The sequence below is a fragment of the Chinchilla lanigera genome, unplaced genomic scaffold (genome assembly GCF_000276665.1).
Source record: "Chinchilla lanigera isolate Chin_1 unplaced genomic scaffold, ChiLan1.0 scaffold00018, whole genome shotgun sequence".
NCBI classification, from domain to species: domain Eukaryota; kingdom Metazoa; phylum Chordata; class Mammalia; order Rodentia; family Chinchillidae; genus Chinchilla; species Chinchilla lanigera.
In genome coordinates, this window is record NW_004955419.1 from 3,718,232 (window position 1) to 3,737,221 (window position 18,990).

The 18,990-nt window shown below is 42.2% G+C and overlaps 1 protein-coding gene across 1 annotated transcript in view; it reads left to right on the plus strand.

Annotated features, from left to right (window-relative positions):
* Positions 1–18,990, plus strand: part of Psmb7 (proteasome subunit beta 7) — a 55,331-nt gene that overhangs the window by 11,959 nt on the left and 24,382 nt on the right. The window contains exon 6 of the mRNA XM_005382496.1: positions 14,482–14,540. Coding sequence (XP_005382553.1) covers positions 14,482–14,540 — 59 coding nt within the window. The remainder of the gene's footprint in view (positions 1–14,481; positions 14,541–18,990) is intronic.

Genomic DNA, 18,990 nt, shown 5'->3' on the forward strand with positions numbered 1-18,990 from the left:
GGTCAGCAGGAGGGTGAGCAGGAGCAGTGCTGTGTGGGGCAAGAGTTCCAGACAGGGGCACTAGCAGAAGCAAACCTGGAAGGGATGAAGCCCGGTGGATGGTGTAAGGGTGGAGCCAAGGCACACAACTGGAAAACGAGGCCAGACAGGGTCCAGATGCTGCAGGCTGAACTGTTATGATTTTGTCCTGGGGCTTCCTAGCTAAAGTTTTGGGGCAGGCAATGATAGGATGAGATTTTGCTTGTTAGAAAGAACTGGCTTTCATTTTCTGTACCTTTCCAATCCAAGTCCCTTGTGGAAAGGAACACTTTACAGAGAATGTAAAGTAAGGTTTCTGCTGTCCTGGGCTTTGTCTCTGTGACTCTTGGAGATTCTCTTAGCCAAGGTTCACTGCAGTAGTAGCTGTGTAGGGCTGCATTGGCCTGAAGGAGGCTGGGATAGGGAGGAAGGTCACATCCTGGCCACAGTTGTTGAGGGATGGTCCCTGTTACTACAGAGAGTGCCTGCAAGCATTCAGCCCACAGGCCGGGTCCTGGGTCCCTAGCAGCGGTTCTCTGCTTCTTCCTCAGCGCCAGCTTTCCGGTAGCTCTTGGCTGTGGTTCCAGTAACTCCAGCACCTGGGCTGCCTGCTTTTCCAGTTGGGCTTTGAACCCCTTTGCCCGTCTCTTTCCTGCTCTATCTCCACTTGTACCCTGGGCTGCTGCAGCCACAGTCCTTTGCCCTCCCCAGACTTGCACAGCTTCTGCTGCCAGCTGCCTGTTGGTAGTGGCTTTTCTGCCTGAAGTGTCCCCTCATGACCTGAGGTCTAGCCCTAAACCACTCCCTGCTGGCTGTCGTGGCTAGTGAGGCAGGTCCTGATTCCACAGCTCCAGCCTTGGCCAAACTCTCCTTTTTCCCAGCCCTCCTGTCCCTAAGAGTAGAATCTGCACCTTCCCCCCAGACTCCTGTGACTTGGTGAATATGTGATGGTGAATTAATTTTCTGATTCTCTAACTTGTTTATGTCGAAGAATGTCTGGAATTAGTGTTAGCAACCTTAGTGCAGTTTATTGTGAGCCCAACAGTTCACAGTCTCCCTGGAGGAGAAGTGGTTTAGATTGTGCTCTATTTGTGTGGCCCAGTTTAGCTCTAGAACAGCACAAAGCATTGTTTATGTGATAGGTCCTTTTTTGGTTGTTGTTGAAGCTTGGTGTTATTTTAAATTTAAAGCATATTTATGCAGCGTTTCTGTGCCAGAGTCCGCTGGGTGCTGTCACATTATTTTCAGCTAACATTCCATGCAAAGGATTCTGTTATTGCTATTTTATTGATGAGGAACCTGAAGCTTAGAGAGATTTAGCATTTTAGCTTTTTTTTTTTTTTTGCATTGTAGCTATTATCACTCAGCCTGAAAGTAGCGAAGCTGGGATTTGAACCTTTGTCTCCCTTTTCAAGCAAGCCCCAGTACAATATACCTGCAGTGATTTTATCATCTCTCAGATGTAATTTCATTAAGCTATTAAATAAATCGTGCTTCAAAAGACTAAAAATATCCAAATTCCTAAAGGCCATTTTTTTTTTTTTTGTATTTTTGATTACTTTGTGTGTAGATTTTCTATCCTAAATGTTAAAAACAGTATTTACTGAGACAGCTTTATAGTGTGAAAGGAAATTTTAAAAATTTTTCACAATTCTATGACCTAAAGACAACATGATTTTCATTTTCTGTTTCTTTCCGGTCCAAGTCTGTTCTGGTGAGGCGAGCTTCGCACAGAATGTAAAATGCAGTTTATACTGCCCTGGGCTTTGTCTCTGTCACTCTTGTAGTTTTAGCCATTGTTTGCTGTGATAGTAACTGTGTAGGGTGTTGGCCTCCTCATCCAGCTTCGATTTTTGCTGTTGGTTTGTCTTTTTTCTTTGCTCTTCCTTTCTTTCCTTCTGAGGAGTAGGGAGGTGGGTATTGGGAGAGAACTCCAGGATTGTCCAAGTTTGATGGATTTTGTTTTAATTCATGTTTCTTATTTTGGATGAACTACATACCAAACCTCAAACACCAGATGAAATGCTCCCATAGAACATTAACATGCACTGTGGGATTGAGGCCTCCCATAAGCATAGCTTTTGTTAGAAAATGAATATTTCATCCGACGTCTTATGCTTCAGTTAAATTATGAGTTTATTATGAGAAATAAAAACAAAACTTTGTGATTAACTTTTGTTTCTTTTTCTGAGATGTTTGACAGTAAGAGCTGGAAGCTACAAATCACCCTTAAGACAGGGGTGTCTGAATTTCGCCTACCAAAGGGCCTGTGCTGGCGGCCAGCCAGGTGCCTGAAGGCTGCTCTTCATTTACATTGACTCCACTCTGCATCTGTCCTACTTGTCTTCACTCTGCGCTGAGTGTGTCTGGGAGCGAGTCTCTGGGGACTGGCCTTCCTGAGGGTGTAGCTGGGAGATGAGTGTGTCCAGCTCCTGCGCCATGGCTCTGTCTTACAGCCTTCCTGGTGGACGTAATATTGACCGTGGTGATAGCAGCGTTTACCCAGCTGCAGCAGCAGCAGATGTTGTGCGGTATTTCACTGATTTCATCTTTGCAACGTGGTGCTGTGGCTGCTGTCTTCTTTGCCTTGCAGATGAGGAAACTGAGGCTCCCAGAGGTTTCTTGCCGAGGTCACATGGCAGGGAAGTGCATGTGTTAGAATGGAGACTCTGAGGGTTCATTTCCTTGTTTTTCTTTTAAGAGAATAATGTGGAAGAGACTGGTGGTGATTGATCAGTGTGATTATTGAAAGTGGGGTGGGTTTCTTTGAGTTTTTTTAATTAAGAAAAGTAGAGGAGTTTAGTCATTTTTTTAATAGACAAAATGTGGATTCTTTTAATTCTCAGATTAATTAGCTCATTCTTTGAACTTACCAGCTTTTCTTTATTAGGCAAACTGAAGTAGTGTCAGGAGAAGCTTGGGGACCATCTTGCTGTTAGTTTGGCAGTGTTCCTTGTAGCAGCATTGGCAAGGTATATAAAATTTTTATTTTGCTCGCTTCTCCACATGGAGAATTAACATGAATAAAATTTAAAGCATGACATTCCTGGAAATGAGGCCCTTGGACAATTTAGGAATACTAACTTAAGGAATAAACATTGGTATGCACCATTAGGGAAGACTTGGGGTCACTGCCAGGGCCATGCAGGTAAAATTGTATCTCCAAATAAACTGGGTGTACTGTTTCCTAATTACTGGAAAGTACCTGCTAAGCCCGCTTACAGAGCTGGTGAGCAGCTAAGACGAGGGACAGAGGAGGAAACATACTGGATGTTTGTTTCACTTTGGGGCCAAAGAATATTAGAATTAAGTTGGGACGTCAATAGAGAGTTTAGACCTGCCATTTTCTCTGTAGTTTTACCCTGCAGTACAACCTTTGTGGAGGCATTTTGATGTATGTAACCTGACTTGACTTTGAATGTTATCCAGCATTGGACCAATTAGTATACATCAAGGTGGCAAGTGTTTCTCCCATATTCATTTTCACTTAAGACAGCAGCTGTGTTTCATTCAGGGGCCTCCATAAACGCCTTCGCAGAGGACTTATGTATAGACTTCATAGCTGTGGTGTTGCTGGAAATTTGTTTTTCTGCACTTGGGGTGGGGCTGAGTGATCAGAATACGCATTGCCTTGGGTACCTGGTTTGTCTCTGCTGGGGACTGTATGTTGGTCCAGGAAACCTCATTCCATTGGAAGCTTTTCCCAGACAGTGACCTTCTGGAGAATAACTTTGAACCCTAAAAGAAGCCATGGAAGCTCTCTGGCTTCAGTGCTGGGATATTCAGTCCATAATTCTTTGGTTGCCTGTGAGCCTTCCGTAAAGGGTGGCGAGAGGGACTGCCCTGCGGGGAAGGTGTGGGGGTGCGGTGAGATACCATATGTAGAAATCTTAGAGTGTAGTACATAGTAGATGTTTGGTGCACAGTGTTTTAATAATTTCAATACCAACACATTGTCTGTGTGCAGTTCCTTTATACTGATTCCTCTGGTACTTTCTTCTGCTTTGATTAGTATATATAAGGTGCATTTTAGAAGATTTAAAATGTACCATGTGTGGGTTTGTATCTTAAAATTTATTCTACTATTGGGTACTAGGAAAAACCAACTGGGAACCAAAAGGCCATGAAAATTGAATTATGCATTTTGCTTCCTGGTTGCTGCAAAGGTGGTACTAAGCCAATAGATGGTGCCATTATGTTAGGAAATAAGAAAACATTGATTCTAAAATACATTATATTGTTATAGGAAATGCAATATAGTCAGCCCTTGCTAGTTATTAATCTATTCTAATCAGAGTGGACTTTGTTCTTGGTTCTGTGGGAAAAAAAATTGAATGTTGTTTATAGGTAAAATTGTAAAGTGTTGAATTAATGTGTAGGGTATTATCCTTCTTTTCTTGCTCTGACATTTTACCGTGAAGTCTTTTCTGATTGGAGTTCAGTCTGCAGTCCGTCTACAACCCAATAATAGCTCTTGTCAGGAGTAGGTTTGAGAACTGAAATGCTCTCGGTTTTAAGTTCTTTGCTTTAAATCCCACTTCAGAAAGACTGAGGTTAGCTAATTGCTCTTACCTGGTCTTGTCCCAGAATTGGACCTGAATTGGCCCTGTTAAAGAAAGTGTCTTTATACTTTCATAACCTAGTATTTGCCGATCTTTTACTTTCTTAGTGGTGAGACTAAGAGGAAAGTCACTTTATGCATTAGAAGACTTTGCACTTGGTAGTTTTTAGACCAGATCTTGCCATTAGGAGCTGTGTGACTTTGAGTAGATCCTTCACTTCTCTGAACTTCCACTTTTTTCCATCTAGAAAAGCGATAATACCATTTAGGTCATAGATGGATTGAATGTACACGTATATAGAACTGCCTTTTTTTAACAGTAAAAAAAGTAAGTAGGATTTCTTCTTGTTTCCACACAAGCTCTAAGGGCAAGGTAAACCTTTACTTATGATTGAAAGTAAGTGCACTTTATAAATTATTAAAATCTCTTGTTCTCATGTACTTGAGTATTCTGAGGGACGTGAAATCTTAGGAAAGGTTTGCAGAGTGGGCTGCCTGGAATTTGGGGAGTTACTCTGACAGGGGGACCAGAGGAAAGGCTGCTTTGAGAGATCTGCAGCAGGCTGTGCAGGCTATCTGTCCTGCAGCGCGCTGAGTGAAAGCCCTCCCCGCAGAGAGCCTGCCTGAGTGGAATGCTGCAAGGGCCCGCGCGTGTTGAGGTGATTTCCTCCGCATCTTAGCCTGTAAACAGAGAGGTAGGTGATACCTCTGTTTTGAGAGAGCAGTTTTCTCTGCAGATCTTGCGGCACTGCAATCAAATGCATGAATAGAATAAAACCTTTCACATTTTAGGTGTGGATGCCCCCTGTTAGTCTTTTCTTAGGAATAAGTGTTTATATTTAGCCTGTCAAGTCCGTGAGACGCTGGGTTTGCAATTATAAGAAAAATTCCTGTCCCTTCAAATGGTATTTTAAATTATTTACTTACAGTAAAATTTAACTCCTCTGGCTACATTACATTTAGAAAAGCAACTGAATTTTTTGAGAAATTAGTTTTTGACTGAAATGATGACTGACTTAAACAATATTTTAAAGCATATTAATGGAATAATTTTTTTAATTCATTGAGAATAAAAGGTAGACTCTGACATTGAAGTACATTTGCTGATGAGAAGGAAGCATTCTTCCTCCTCATGAGGCTTTAAATGTAATACTCAGTGCTTACTCAGGAGTGAAAACATCAAATTAAACTGTTTATGCTGACAAAGGACAAATCTGGATTTCAGCAAGCGATGCAAGATTGTCTGATTGCTTGGCTTGCCGCGCCGCCTCGAAGCTTTTGGCCGAGGCGGATAATGAAATGCATGCATATGATTAAACCATTTAGTCTGTGGTGTGGGTTTCCTGCGCGGTGAGAGGTGCTCCACTGCTCTCTAGTGGCTGAACACTGTCCCCAGGCACGGCATTGTGTTATATTCATAAATCAGCTCTTCACACGTTGGCATCGTTGCCCCCAGAGCAAACGCCAGTACCAGGAGATCAGGCCTTGTAGCAGGAGCGGAGTGAAAAATGACCTCCATCTATGGGCCTACGGAAAGTACCAGATTTCCCCAGGAAGAGTGACCAGTCGGCTAACAATGAGCAAGTGTGAGTAAGCGCTCTGTCAGGTAGAGCTGACACTGATGGATTAGGAAGTTCTGCGGGTGACTCCTTTATCGCCGCATACATCTTCCACCTTGGCAGGCCACGGTACCAAACAGGTCCTCGGGTGCTTAAAACGGACCACTCCTTAGCAGGAGGAGCAGCTTTTTTCCTGTGAAGAACTGGTTAAATTGATTTGGGGGAAAGCAGTGGGAATCCATTTCCTGCTGCCTCTCAGAACTTCATGACTTTGAGAGAAGAAATGTTGGAGACTTCTGTTCCCATTAAAGCTGGCAGCCCTGGGACTTGTTGAGACTGAGTATGTAAAGTGGCTGCTGGGGCCGGGGGTGTCTTGACATCATCACAGTCAATACAATTTATTGAGCTCTTACTATGACCCTGCATTCTGCTGTGCATGTGGCGACCCTGCATTCTGCTGTGCATGTGGCGACTTGTTCAGTCCTCACAGCCCTTTGAGGAAGATGCAAACTATTGTCCCTTTTGTGTGTGGGAGGAAACCAGGGTGGCAGGGCGGTGGCACAGCGTGGTTTTTGAGGCAGCATCACTTGGTGTTGGAAGTGATGTGGCTTCCTGCACTGGCATGGCAGCCTTGTGCTTGAGGTGATGTCCCCAGGGACACAGCCAGGGAGCCTAGGAGCTGTGCCTCATCCCGTGCAGTTTTGTGTTCTCAGAGCCTGCACGAAGTCACTTGGGAATGAACAGTATGTGAGCTTGTGAACCGCAGGGCCTAGGTTAAATTTTGGCTTTGCTTGTCCACTTCTCCATTGCCCTGGGCAAATTCTTTGAAACTAGTTTAGTCTCAGTTTCCTTATTTCTAAAATGTTAAAACACCCTCAACACTTGAGTTCAGGGTCTGGGACCTAGTGGGCCATTAATAAATGTTTCTTTCCTGTTTCTATAGTCCAGAAGTTGATGTGTATAGATACTGGTTGAAAAAAAAAAAATGCAAATTTCTGTTTGCTCAATTTCAGATCTTTCTGAGAGGTTTTTTTTTAGCAGGGAAAGAGGACCAGGAATCAAACTCATATCTTGTACTTGCCAGGCAGGCACTATGATGCTGAACTGTATCTCCAGCCCCTCTGAGAGTTTGATTAGGCAGCAAGTTTTAAAAAATTATTTTGGTCTTTAGCATATCTTTAGTATGTTTAATAACAGATGATAGAGTTGCTAAGTTTAATTTGTATTTAACTATAAAAAACATGGTTTAAAAAACCCTACTACCCCAAGGTTATATTAATACAGGTGATTTTAAACATACAGTACAGGTAAAATTAATATCTAGATTGTAAAATTTTTGTGATGCATTTCAGATTTTGTCCTAAATTGGGTTCTTTCAGAAAAAGTTAGGTTCAAATTGAACTATAGGTGAGCACTTGAAATCTGAAATGCTCATCATCTGACCCTTGAATCCCAGTGTGATTCCACAAGTGGAAATTGCCACACCTGACCTCATGTGACAGATCACAGTCAGAACTTAGGCACACTAACAATATTGTATAAAATTACTTTCTGGCTATGTGTATAAGATGAAATGAATTTCCTGTTTAGACTTCTTCCGTCCCCGAGATATCTTATTATGTATATACAGACATTTAAAAAAAAATACAAAACAACTCTTTTTTTTTTTTTTTTTTGTTTTGGTGGTACTGGGAATCGAACTTACAAAACTACTCTTGATTCCAAGTATTTTAGAAAAAGGATACTTAACATGTACTAATGTGGATAAGATCACAAAGACTTTCTGAAATTTAAGAAAATGGAGACAAATTTAAGGTTCCCCCATTGGGCTATTTTAATACAAATGCTTTGGAACAGATACTTGAGTGGCATTACAAAACAGTGAATGGCATATGTTTAATCATTTAAAACATTTAACTAAAATTCCAGTCTCATTTGAATTTCCAAAGCCACACAAATTAACTGTAACCAGATGTGTGGTAATCAGTCTGTTGAAATTTGAAGAAAAAACCAGGTTGAAAGCATACCTTTTTTTGGGATAGGAAGCTAAGAAAAGATAGCTACCTCTTCCAGGCTTACTTGCTAATCTTGACTTAGAGCATTTGGCTTTGCTATTTAAGAGGCAACATGGTGGAATGGAAAGAATGTCACACACTTTAAATGGAGAAAGATCTGGTTTAGAAATCTCAGTTTTGCTAAACACTTGCCACGTGATCTGGGCAAGTTTCACGCCTCAGAGCTTCAGTCCTCTTAGGTAAAGTGGGATTGCTCTACCTGCCATCCCTGAAGAGCAAACCAGTGTGCTTGGAAATTTCCTATGCCACATAAGGTTATTGTGGCTGTTTGCCAAGCTACATTTCTGGATGAGTGGGGTCTGGCTCATTGCTCATATGCCCAAAGACATTATGGGTAAGATCATTTTACCTCTAAGACAGCCCTCAGGAAGCCCTCCAAAGGGTGGTGGTAAAGAGGGACATGGTATAGTTTATTTGTTTGTGATGACTGATTGCTGTCCTTCCTTGGGACTGTTGATTTGTGCATGGGTTGACCTTCAGGCCCCTGCGCACAACTTTCAGGAATAAGCTGCTTGCTGATGCTATAAGACATAAAGAAGTGGCAGCTAGCAGGGTAATAGGTGTTTTGCTTATTGTTTCCATCCCTTCACAATGTTGGATTTTCTCCAGGTTTATACCTTAAAAAATTGCAAGTAGTGCATGCTCTTTGAAGAAAAAAACAAAAGCAGTTAAAATGAAAATAGCACCACTCACAAATAAACATATTTTGATTTATGTTCTCCTAGATTTGTTTAATATGTATTTCATAAGCATATCTGTTAATACTGCTTTGGAACCTCCCCTGAATATTGTATCATGGACATTTTTCAGTTGCCAAAATTGCTTCTGCCTTGTCATGTTTACTGACTTGTAGTGTTTTCTCTTGGTTTAATGTGTGTTTTAATCTAAACAGTGATCTTTTTATATACGTGATGCAGGTATTTATTCACTCATTTCTGTAGACAAACTCTCAGGCAGTAGAGTTGCTGGTTTGGTGGATGTGTGCTTTTCATTTCTAGCTGATGTTTCTGAATTCCCATTAGAGTTCGCCTCTCCCAACATGTCCATGTGCTCATTTCACCGTGTCTTTGTCAGCACTATCTGTTGTTCTTTTTAATCTTTGCTAATTTAGAAAGCAAAAGATGGTGGTTTTAATTCTTTTTTCTTTGATTACTAATGGTGTTTCTAACTGGGTATAGACCTCTGCCTAGTTTTTTTTGTAAACTACTGTGTCTTTTCTCTGTTGGAATATTGATGTTATTTATCCATGAGCTCTTCTTAGTTATTCTGTGTGTTGCATATATTTTTCTGAGTGTTAGGGCTTCTATGTTACATTATTTACAGGAGTTAGGTTGTTTTTTTTTTTTTTTTCCCCTTTTTTTGGCTTGCCAGTGACCTGTGAGTCATAGGAATTTCATTTTAAAAGCCTGGCTGGAGATGGGGCCCTGCGGCGCGGGTGCTTGGCTCCCATCTCTTGGAGGTCAGCAGATGTAGTTGACCCCCAGTGTCGTCAGGAAGGTCTGTGGGTGAGTCAGGACCTAACAGTTTGCCTTGGAGCAGGCCTGGTTGTGCTCTCATTCCAGGACACTGCAGGGCGCCAGTTGCAGACAGAGTTTAATGAGCACCCAGTTGGGGCAGCTGAGGCCAGGTGGCGCCCACCTAATGGCCGCTGTGGGTTGAGGTGTGCAGACAGTAGTGCCTGGTTCTGTTGGGGCCAAGGGCCCGAAGTATGCGCTCTCCACTACATCTGGTCCGCAGCCTGGCTTCCCAGTGGGCTGGGAGTTGGGGGTGGTTGAGCAGGGTGAGTTGAGGGGCAGTTGAGGAGACAGGAGCTTTGCTAGGAGGATGTGGAAATCTAAGCAGGGGAACCCACTCTTGTGATGGGGCAGGGGTGTGCCCTAGGCGAGGATGTAAAATAAACAGAACATGGATGTGTGCCTTTAAAGTCTTTTTGTGCTTTTTTGAAAATTGAACTTGTATTACATCTGCATTTGCCTTTTATTCAGCCTAGTGTGGTGAATTAAGGTTTTTGGTGTATCTCTCTCTTTTTTTTTGTCAGTATTGGATTGTTGAACCCAGAGCCTTTGCACTGAGGGCCCTCCCCTCCCCCCGCCGCTGCAAACGCTTTTCATTTTTAGATGGGATCTCACTAAGCTCACTGAGTCGCTAAGTTTCCCAGGCGAGACTTGCAGGCCTCCTGTTGCAGAATAAATGTTCTTCTGTAGTTTATTAAGGTATTTACTGCTATTTTCACTCTTCAGAGTTTCCCCAGTTCTTCCGCAGGACAGTTGTGTACCAGCTCAGCACAGCTTCCTTCCACATGCGTCTGTTCGGCGCTTGTGGTCTGCCAGAGTCCGCTAGTATCGGGCTGCTGTGAGAGGGTGGGTAAGCTGCACGGCTGAGAGTTCATAAACTCATGAAGCCTTCTGAGAGGAGTGATGTCTCAATGGGATTTGAAGGGTAGCTAGGAGTTCTGTGACTGTTAAGGGATTAGTAGGTTTGCCACGTGCCAAGATGAGGTGTGAAATGGCTTGGAGACTTAGCAAATGTCAGTGTTGATGGAGTATCAGGGGTGGGTATTGGAGAGGGGTCAGGGATGAGGGGAGCAGGACTTGGTCATGGAAGGTCATGTGTGCCTTCTCTGAAGTGTGTTGTGGCATACAGGACTTCCTGTATGAGAGAGTGACATGGGGCACAGTGGAGAAAGGAGCCCTGACTTATGCTTGTTAGTTCTGCAACCCTAGACAGGATGGCTGTCACTTCAGTGGGTTGCTGTGAGGGTGACTAAACGACATAAAACATAGGGGGCCCGTGTGGGGACTTCCCTCAGGTGCTGTCTTCTCCCTTCTGGGCTGTGGGTTCTTAGAGCACAGGCCTCAGCGCCTGGTCTGCCTCTGTGGAATGCACCTCGCAGTGGTGGCAGCCATCTCCTCACCTGACCTCGCTGTGGAGGCAGAGGTCTTGTACTGCACACTGTCGCTGACCTTCTTTGCGCTTTCTCCTTAGTGGGAAGCTGGGTAGCTGTGCCATCTAAGGTGTCCTTGTCTTTGGAATAGAAAATAAGGGGAAAGTGTTCTTCTGAAACGCTTTCTTAGCCTTGGTGTTGGGCCTGAAGAGAACTCCAGGTAGAGAGCTTGACACTGAGGCGAGGATGGCTCAGGGCCTCATTTGTAGTTTATGGGGAAACTGGGATGTAATACTTGAGGGTTCTTTCTGTGGGCCACGTGGTGGTTGTACCTGCACAGCATTTGCCCGTTGGTTTATTATATAGAGTTTTGGGCATTGGACTAATATCTGGGAAACTTGAATAAAATCATTAGAGAATACTGGTCTCGTTGAAATTTACCTTTAAAAAAATGGCCAACTCTTTTCCCCTTGCTTCCCCATTGCATTGCTCTGCAGTTATGTGAGGATTTGCATCGTGTTCTCTCACTGCTTTGGACTGTGGTGGCGCTGTGTGAATTCTCACCTGTTTTTAGGTAGCAGAGGCATTCAGAGTTACCTGGGAACCTATTGACAGTCACTTGTGTGCCATCTCTTAGCACTTCTTGTCCTTCTAAAAAGGGGGCGCCAGAGTTCTCTTTCCTAGAGAGCTGGAAGCCGAAACTAGTTCCCACGTGAAGTAGAAAATTATCTTTTTTTTTGAAAATTGTCTTTAATGTTGCATTTCCCTTTCTTTGCAGATTTATTTTGGGGCCTGCATGTCTTTGATTTCAGGGGAAGTGGAATCAAGCAATTTATGAAGCCCTTGCTTTCCAGAAAATTTCTTTTTTTTTTTGTTTTTTGTCGTTTTGAGAAAGGGTCTTTCTATGCAGTTCATGCTGGCCTTGAGCTCACTTTGTAGCCCAGGCTGGTCTCGAACTCACAATGATCTTCTTGCCTCAGCCTCCTGAGTGCTGGGATTAGAGGGGCGTGCCACCACGCCCGGCTCCAGAAAATTTCTGTGAGTGTTGGGGATTGAGGTGTCTTACAGTGTGGTAAGAGCCTGTGGCCCTCCTGTGTTTGCCTGTCCCATGACCAGCTGTGAAAAGCACCTCTGATGACATGCGGTGGCTCCGCGCACTGGACAGAGCTGTCGTTTCTGATAAAGATTCTGATAAGATTCTATTGGGAGGGAAATACTTTCTCATTTCTGAAAATATTGAAGCAGAAGGAAATATAGGTACCAAGGAAGCTGAAGCTGAGCAGAAGGAAATATATGTACCTAGGAAAAACAAAGCCATGTTTTATTGTAGTTCTCCACAAAGTTGTTAGCTCTTAGGAAAATACTGGCCTTCTGTCCTTTTTAAATGTTGATTTCAGGGTTCTGGTCCTTTTACCCTTGGGCTCCTAGGGAAGATAATCTGGGGCCACTCTGGAAAAGGCAAGCCTGCAGTTGTCTGCCCTGTAGGAGTATTTTGTATCTAGAAATAATTTTTTTCTGAGAGGTCCTCATTTGCAATTTTCTTGTTTCTCCTTGACAGCTGTCCTTTGTTTTCCACAGGAAAGCAGTTTTTTTTTAAACTAGTGAGGCTGGTTCTTACCTGAACCTTAAAACAGCAGCTTATATACTTTTCCCTCGTGACCTCTGAGTCTCGGGTGACCTGGTAACCCCTAAAATGCAGTAGAATCTGACCTGTTTTCAAGGACTTTGAAATCCAGAGGTTTGGTTTGGTGAATTTACTTTTGTAAATGTGCTTGTTTCTTCCTGGGTCCACTGGTGTTCTAGCTGCTTAATTTCTGTCTCTTGTCCAAAGGGGCTTTTAATAGCCCTTTACATCTCCATTTCAGTTTTTTTTTTTTCTTAAGGAGGAAAAAAAAAATTGTGAGGGGGGAAATGGGGTTGCCTTTTGCTCCCAAAGCTTAAATGAATAGTCATTGCTTGTAATGCTGGTCTACACTTGACGCTTCCTACTGCTTTAGCTGTGATGTATCTGGTGCCGTGAAGGTAATGATCCTCAACCGCAGCAATATTCCGTAACAGGAATATCTGTCATATTCATTGGGATTACCATGTTCATTGATTTGTGTCTGTAAATCTGCTGTTTCTACCCTTTAAATTTGATCTATAATTGGACCTCCTTAAATGGTTCAGATAAGGTAGTCTGTATTTCCTCAATGCAGTGTTGCTGTCAGCTTCCCCTTTTTCATTATACATTCAGCAGACTTGATAAAATCAGCAGGACACCTCATTTGAAACTGTTTAATCGCTGCCTTTTTCCTTTGCTAAACCATTGAGGTGGTCAAGCGATGTACACAAATCATTTTAAATAGAAAATATGGTTTTCTCTCTGACCCAGCTAAATAGATAGTGTTATGCAAAACAAGTTAAAAAGTAATAAATGCCAAAAAAATCTTCTAATTGGAGTAAAAAATTGTGGGCAACTCTGTCCTCTCTCCAAAAGTAGAGTATCCTGAAATATTGCCAGGATCCTGTACAGACAAGATGATGATTTTCTAAAGATTCTCGGGTTTCTGAACAAAGCAAGTTTAAATTTTCAAATAGTGCTGAGCTGCCTTTTGCATCCATTCAGAGGGAGCCCATACTTAAATGCCTTTATGTCTACTTTGGTAGGGATAAATTTGCTATCTGTTAATACCTATGCAGCATAACCTTTCAGCCATTTGCTATTGTGATAATAAATTTTTGTTTCTTTGTCTGTCATTTTGTCTACTCAGCTTTTACTCTTCAAAGTACAAACTAAAAATAATAGCTCCAAATAAATGCCACATAATAAAGTGTTTTACAGTTGTAGCTGGAATAACCTGGTGGCTGTAACTTGCAGTCCTATTACCATTGCTGGTGCAGTAGTTTCTTCCCTGCATGTCAAGGTGACTCTACCAGGGCCAGCTCATTAAAACAATGTATTCTTCCTAGCGGGCTTGGTATTTAGCACTTGCCCAGCAGCCTGCCAAGGCACAACATGGAGCCCAAGCCTCACCACGTAGGATATGTGAAATTAGGTGGTGTTCACTTTCTAAAAAAAAATACAGATTCCCCATAACCTCATTTTTGTGCTTCCTCATTTTATTATGAATTATTTACAATTAAATCTGTGAGTGGTAGAAGTAGGGCTAGTTTCAGACTGGCTCGAGCTAGTGGCAAATGTGACTCTAGGCTTTTGAGTAGTACTGCTTTTTACTTGGTTGACGTGGCCCTGTGGTGTTAATATTTACACTGTATTTGAGTGTGACACAGGGCATGTTTTACTGTTTTTACTACCCTGAGGTGAACTTGAGATGGAAAAGCTAAGGATTGGTTAAAAAAAAAAAAAAATCCAAAAACTAAAAGTGCATCTTTTTCTTACAGGGTCTGGCTCCTTGGCAGCAATGGCTGTTTTTGAAGATAAATTTAGACCAGATATGGAGGTATGTAAGTCTCTGCAGTTTTATTTTTTCAGATATTTTTCCAGTTGTGTGTCAACCATTTACAAACTGTCGATTCCTCCAGAGCTTGTACAACAGTCGTTAGTCGGAATGGTCTTTGGCACAGGTAGTATGTTTGTTGAAGAGAGTGGCTATGTGGAAAGTATCCTTTCGTAGTAGCCCTGTTGTGTCATCTTTTGGCCTTGAGGAGCTGACACTGTTTCGCTTTTTGCTCTGGCTATTGAGCTGTTTAGGACTCTTAGCTATAAGTGCTGCTGCAGTGCAGAATGTTTTCTTATATACTAAGATTTCTTGTAACAATACCTCAAAATGACAGGTTTTTCTGTTTTCTCACTAAGAATAGAGCAACTGTGTGTGACTTTGCATGTCACACAAACCTGGCCCAAAAATGGGGGCAGTTTTTAAAAATCCCTGTCGATTGTTTAGCATCTTTTTTTTTTTTTTTCCGAGATAGGGTCTAAGTGTGCAGTTCAGACTAACTTTGAACTCACTTTGTAGCCCAGGCTGGCCTCAAGCTTGCAGAGATCCTCCTACCTCAGCCTCCTGAGTGCTGGGCTTACAAGCATGTGCCACCACGCCCGGCTTGTTCAGCATCTTGTAGAAGATAAGGACAAGGTTAAGTGTGCCTGGCATTTTCTCAGGATGATGGACTTAGTGTCTTAAATATATTTATAAGAGATTCTTTTACTGTATTTTCTTTGGTGATTGGGGAGGTGGTATTTTGTGGAAGACATTCTAAGTCTGTGTTAATGATAGCTGTTCTCCCCTTCCCCCAAATGAGCAACCTTCTGCTGCCCAAGAAACCCCCTCCATTAACAAATCCATAGATCTTTCATTGCCACTTTTGGAGGTGTGTTCATTATGCTTGGATGCTCATGTACTACATTATTCTTCACTGTACTTTCTCCATGCCACCAAACCAGTGCACAGCCACTTAAGTCGTAAAGGCAGCCTTCATCATGTGCTTTTGGTGTTTTGATGGCTATTTTTCGATAGGGAGTATAATTTCTTTTTGATTATTAGTATAATGCAGTGTATGAGTGGTTTACTTCATTCTTAATATGTAGGTTTCTATCACTTCTGACTTTGCAGTATTTTGTTTAGGAACCAAAAGGTATCTCTAGGTATTAGTTTAGACAGTGCTTTATGTCTCATCTTCTCGGGGGAAGATCACATATTAAAGACATTTTGTTCTTTTACCACCTCCTTGTCATAGGAGCCCTGAAGCTGACTCTGCTTTTTAGGTTGGGCCAAGAGTTGCGAAGGCTGGAGAACATGGGCTGTGGATGCTGATCAGCTAGCACAGGGGTGTTCTGCCGGAAACCACTGTGCCCTTTACTTGAGAACAGCACAGATCAAGGACTTGGTCAGCAGACTAGAATTCTTCCCTGTCTTAGATAGCTGCAGATTAAAATGTGTAGAATTTAGGTAAATGTTTTCTGAAAAATGATAGCCTTGTTCTAATTAAGAATGATAAACAGGGCCAAGTATAGAACTATAAATGAAATCAGGATTCTGTTCTCATTTCTGAGTGGGAAAATTTATTTCTGTATCAGCATTATTTGGGGTTCTTAAATACGTAGAGAAAAAATAATATATACTAGGTCACTTACAAAGAAAAAAAAAGAAAAAAACTTCCTTAGTTTTCTAATCAGAGGATTTTTAATGTCAAGCCCCTTTTTAAACCACATTAATCTTTTCAAATTTTCTTGGAAGCTCTGTCTATTTCCAATTGATTGGGACCTCCATATGTTAAAGAAAAATGAGAATTGCAGAAAAAGTTGAATGTATGAGGTACATTAATGGTGACTTAACACGCTACTAAAGTAATTTTACATTATTTAAGACTGGGTTTAGAATGATTCAAAGGCTGTGAATTTAATATTGATGTGATGTGGGAGAGGAAAAAGAAATATCAACATCAGTAAAACTTCTACTATCAATCTGGTGAAAGTGTTTCTTAGATTAATTAATTTCACTTAGAGCACTTTATGGTCTGCCTTACCTGTGAGACTTTGAAATAGGTTGAATCAATACCCATTTCAGATTGATTACATATAAGTTTACCATTTCAGCTTTTTGTTAAGCTTTCAAACTTGACACACTGATAATCAGTGAAAATCACTATTAAGGTGAAAGTAGTACCTGCTCTAGTGGTTGAATTTTAAAGTAAACAGAAGGCAGATAATACAAGCAGACTGATAGAAGTAGAATGCCTGTCAATAGACAGTATTTTCAGAATCTAAATTCATGGTACGAGGTACTTGAAAGAACAAGCAACTGACTGTGCTGGCCGTGCTGCTTGCGTTGGTGACTGCAGTGATGCTGTGGCGGTGGAAGGCTGGGGCCGCCTAGCGAACTGGGAGGACAGTGTCAGTGCCTTCTCTGTTGTGCAAGAGAAGTAGTCTGTGGGGTCGTTTCTAGCTCTGTATTTGCATAGAATTCATGGAAACATAGACATCTTAATCTCAAATTTTTCTTTTCTTTTTGGGGGGTGTTGTTTGAGACAGGGTTTTGCTATGTACTTCAGGCTGGTCTTGAACTTACTGTGTAGCCCAGGCTGGCCTCAAACTCATGGTGATCTTTCTGCCTCAGCCTCCCAAGTGCTGGGATTACAGGCATTTGCCATCACACCCAGCTCTTGGTCTCAGGTTTCTAAACTTTTAATTTTCCTTTCTGTGGCAAGAAGCATCCATAACTTTTTTTCTCCCATTGACTGAGTAGAGCTTGCAGGGCGAGGTGACTAAATCACCTTTTTTCCGTTTCAGTTTGGGAAAGGACTGGAGATGTCTTAGACAGAAACCCAGAACAGCCTTTCACATCCCCTACGGTCTGCTGGGACAGCAGCTCTGTGCACAGGCAGAGTTACATTTCCAGGGGCCACTTTCAGGCTATCATAATTATAAATTGTGTGCCAAACAGTAATTTTTAGAGTCAAACTCATGAAACAGACTGTCAGGTTTATTGTTAAAACAAATTCTACATTAGAGGATGCCCCCCTCCCCTTTTTCCCTAAATCTGTGCATTTGTGCTGTGGATGTTGCTGGGCTTGGACTAGAAGATTTGTGCATCAAAGGTAACTGTGGTATTTATAGAATGAAGATCCCTTTCTGCTTAAAAACCATTAGTGTTTCCTCGCTGTCTGTAACTCCCCTGTGCAGTATGGTAGCTGCTACACCCACAGGGCTATCGAATGCTTGAGATGTGGTTAGCCCGATGAAGAAGGCTGTGGGTAGAAAACATATGCCAGATTTCAAAGGATTAATACAAAAAAATTTGATGTCTCTGTGGTTCTATGTTGGGCTTGGGATATAACCCAGTGGTAGACTGCTGCCTAGCATGCATGAGACCCTGGCTTTGATCCCAGCACCTCTAAATGTATGTTGATCACATTGACATAGTAATGTAGTTGCTGGGGAATTTATTGGGCAGGGCTAATCTAGGATTGGTTCTTGAACTTGTCATTTGCACAGTGCGTTTTTCTCTGCCATATCCAGGTGTCACCTGTACTGTTACTTTTCTTGAAAGTATTCTTTAACTTTTTAATAAATTGAGGTATAATTTGTCATTAAATGCATGGACTTTAAGTGTACTCTCCATGAGTTTTGGCATCTGTAATCACAAATAACTGCCACTCAAATCAAGATACAGAGTATTTCCTTTACCTCCAAGTGCCCCTTTCCAGTCTCTTCCTGCTCTTTCCCCCAACTACTTCACTCTTCTTAATTTAAGAATCTTTTTAGAGGGGCTAGGGATTTAGCTCAGCAGCACAGCGCCTGCCTGGCAAGCGTGACATCGTGAGTTCAATTCCTGGTATCGGAAGGGGGAAAAAAAAAAAGAATCCTTTTAGAGTACAGTTTGTGTCTGTGAAATCCTGGGTGTGATATGCTGGCTGTAGCTTTCTTGAAGACACCTGAAAATAGGCACGTACTATTAATAGAACTAAGAATGTGTTTGTGTATCTCCATTGTGTGTAGGCCTGGGGGGTGAATATTAAACCTGGGGGAATATAGGTCCACCTCAGCCATTCCTGTGTGCTCACTGTCCTTGGAACATAGTGTGTTCCTGCTTGCTGTCAATTCCTCTTCTCTGCTGGTGTCTGGCAGCAGAGCCTTCAGTGACTTCCTCATTCATTCGTGTTCCTGTGCTCCAGTGGACATACCTGTCCCATTGTTTGATGGCTTGTTTCGTTTTTCTTTTTTGGTAGCGAGAATCAAATTCAGGACCTTGCGCTTGCCAGGCACGTGCCTATGCCGCTGAGCTATATCCCTGACCTGTGATGGCTCTTTTCAAGGGTGTCTTCTCCACTTGCCTGTGAGAGATGGAGCTCCTTCAGGTCATGAGCCATGAAATTTTCTGTTCTGTCTCCATGTTCAGTATGTTCTTGTTGGCTTGAGACAGAATAACCCTGAGCTGAAGCAAAATCTGAGTC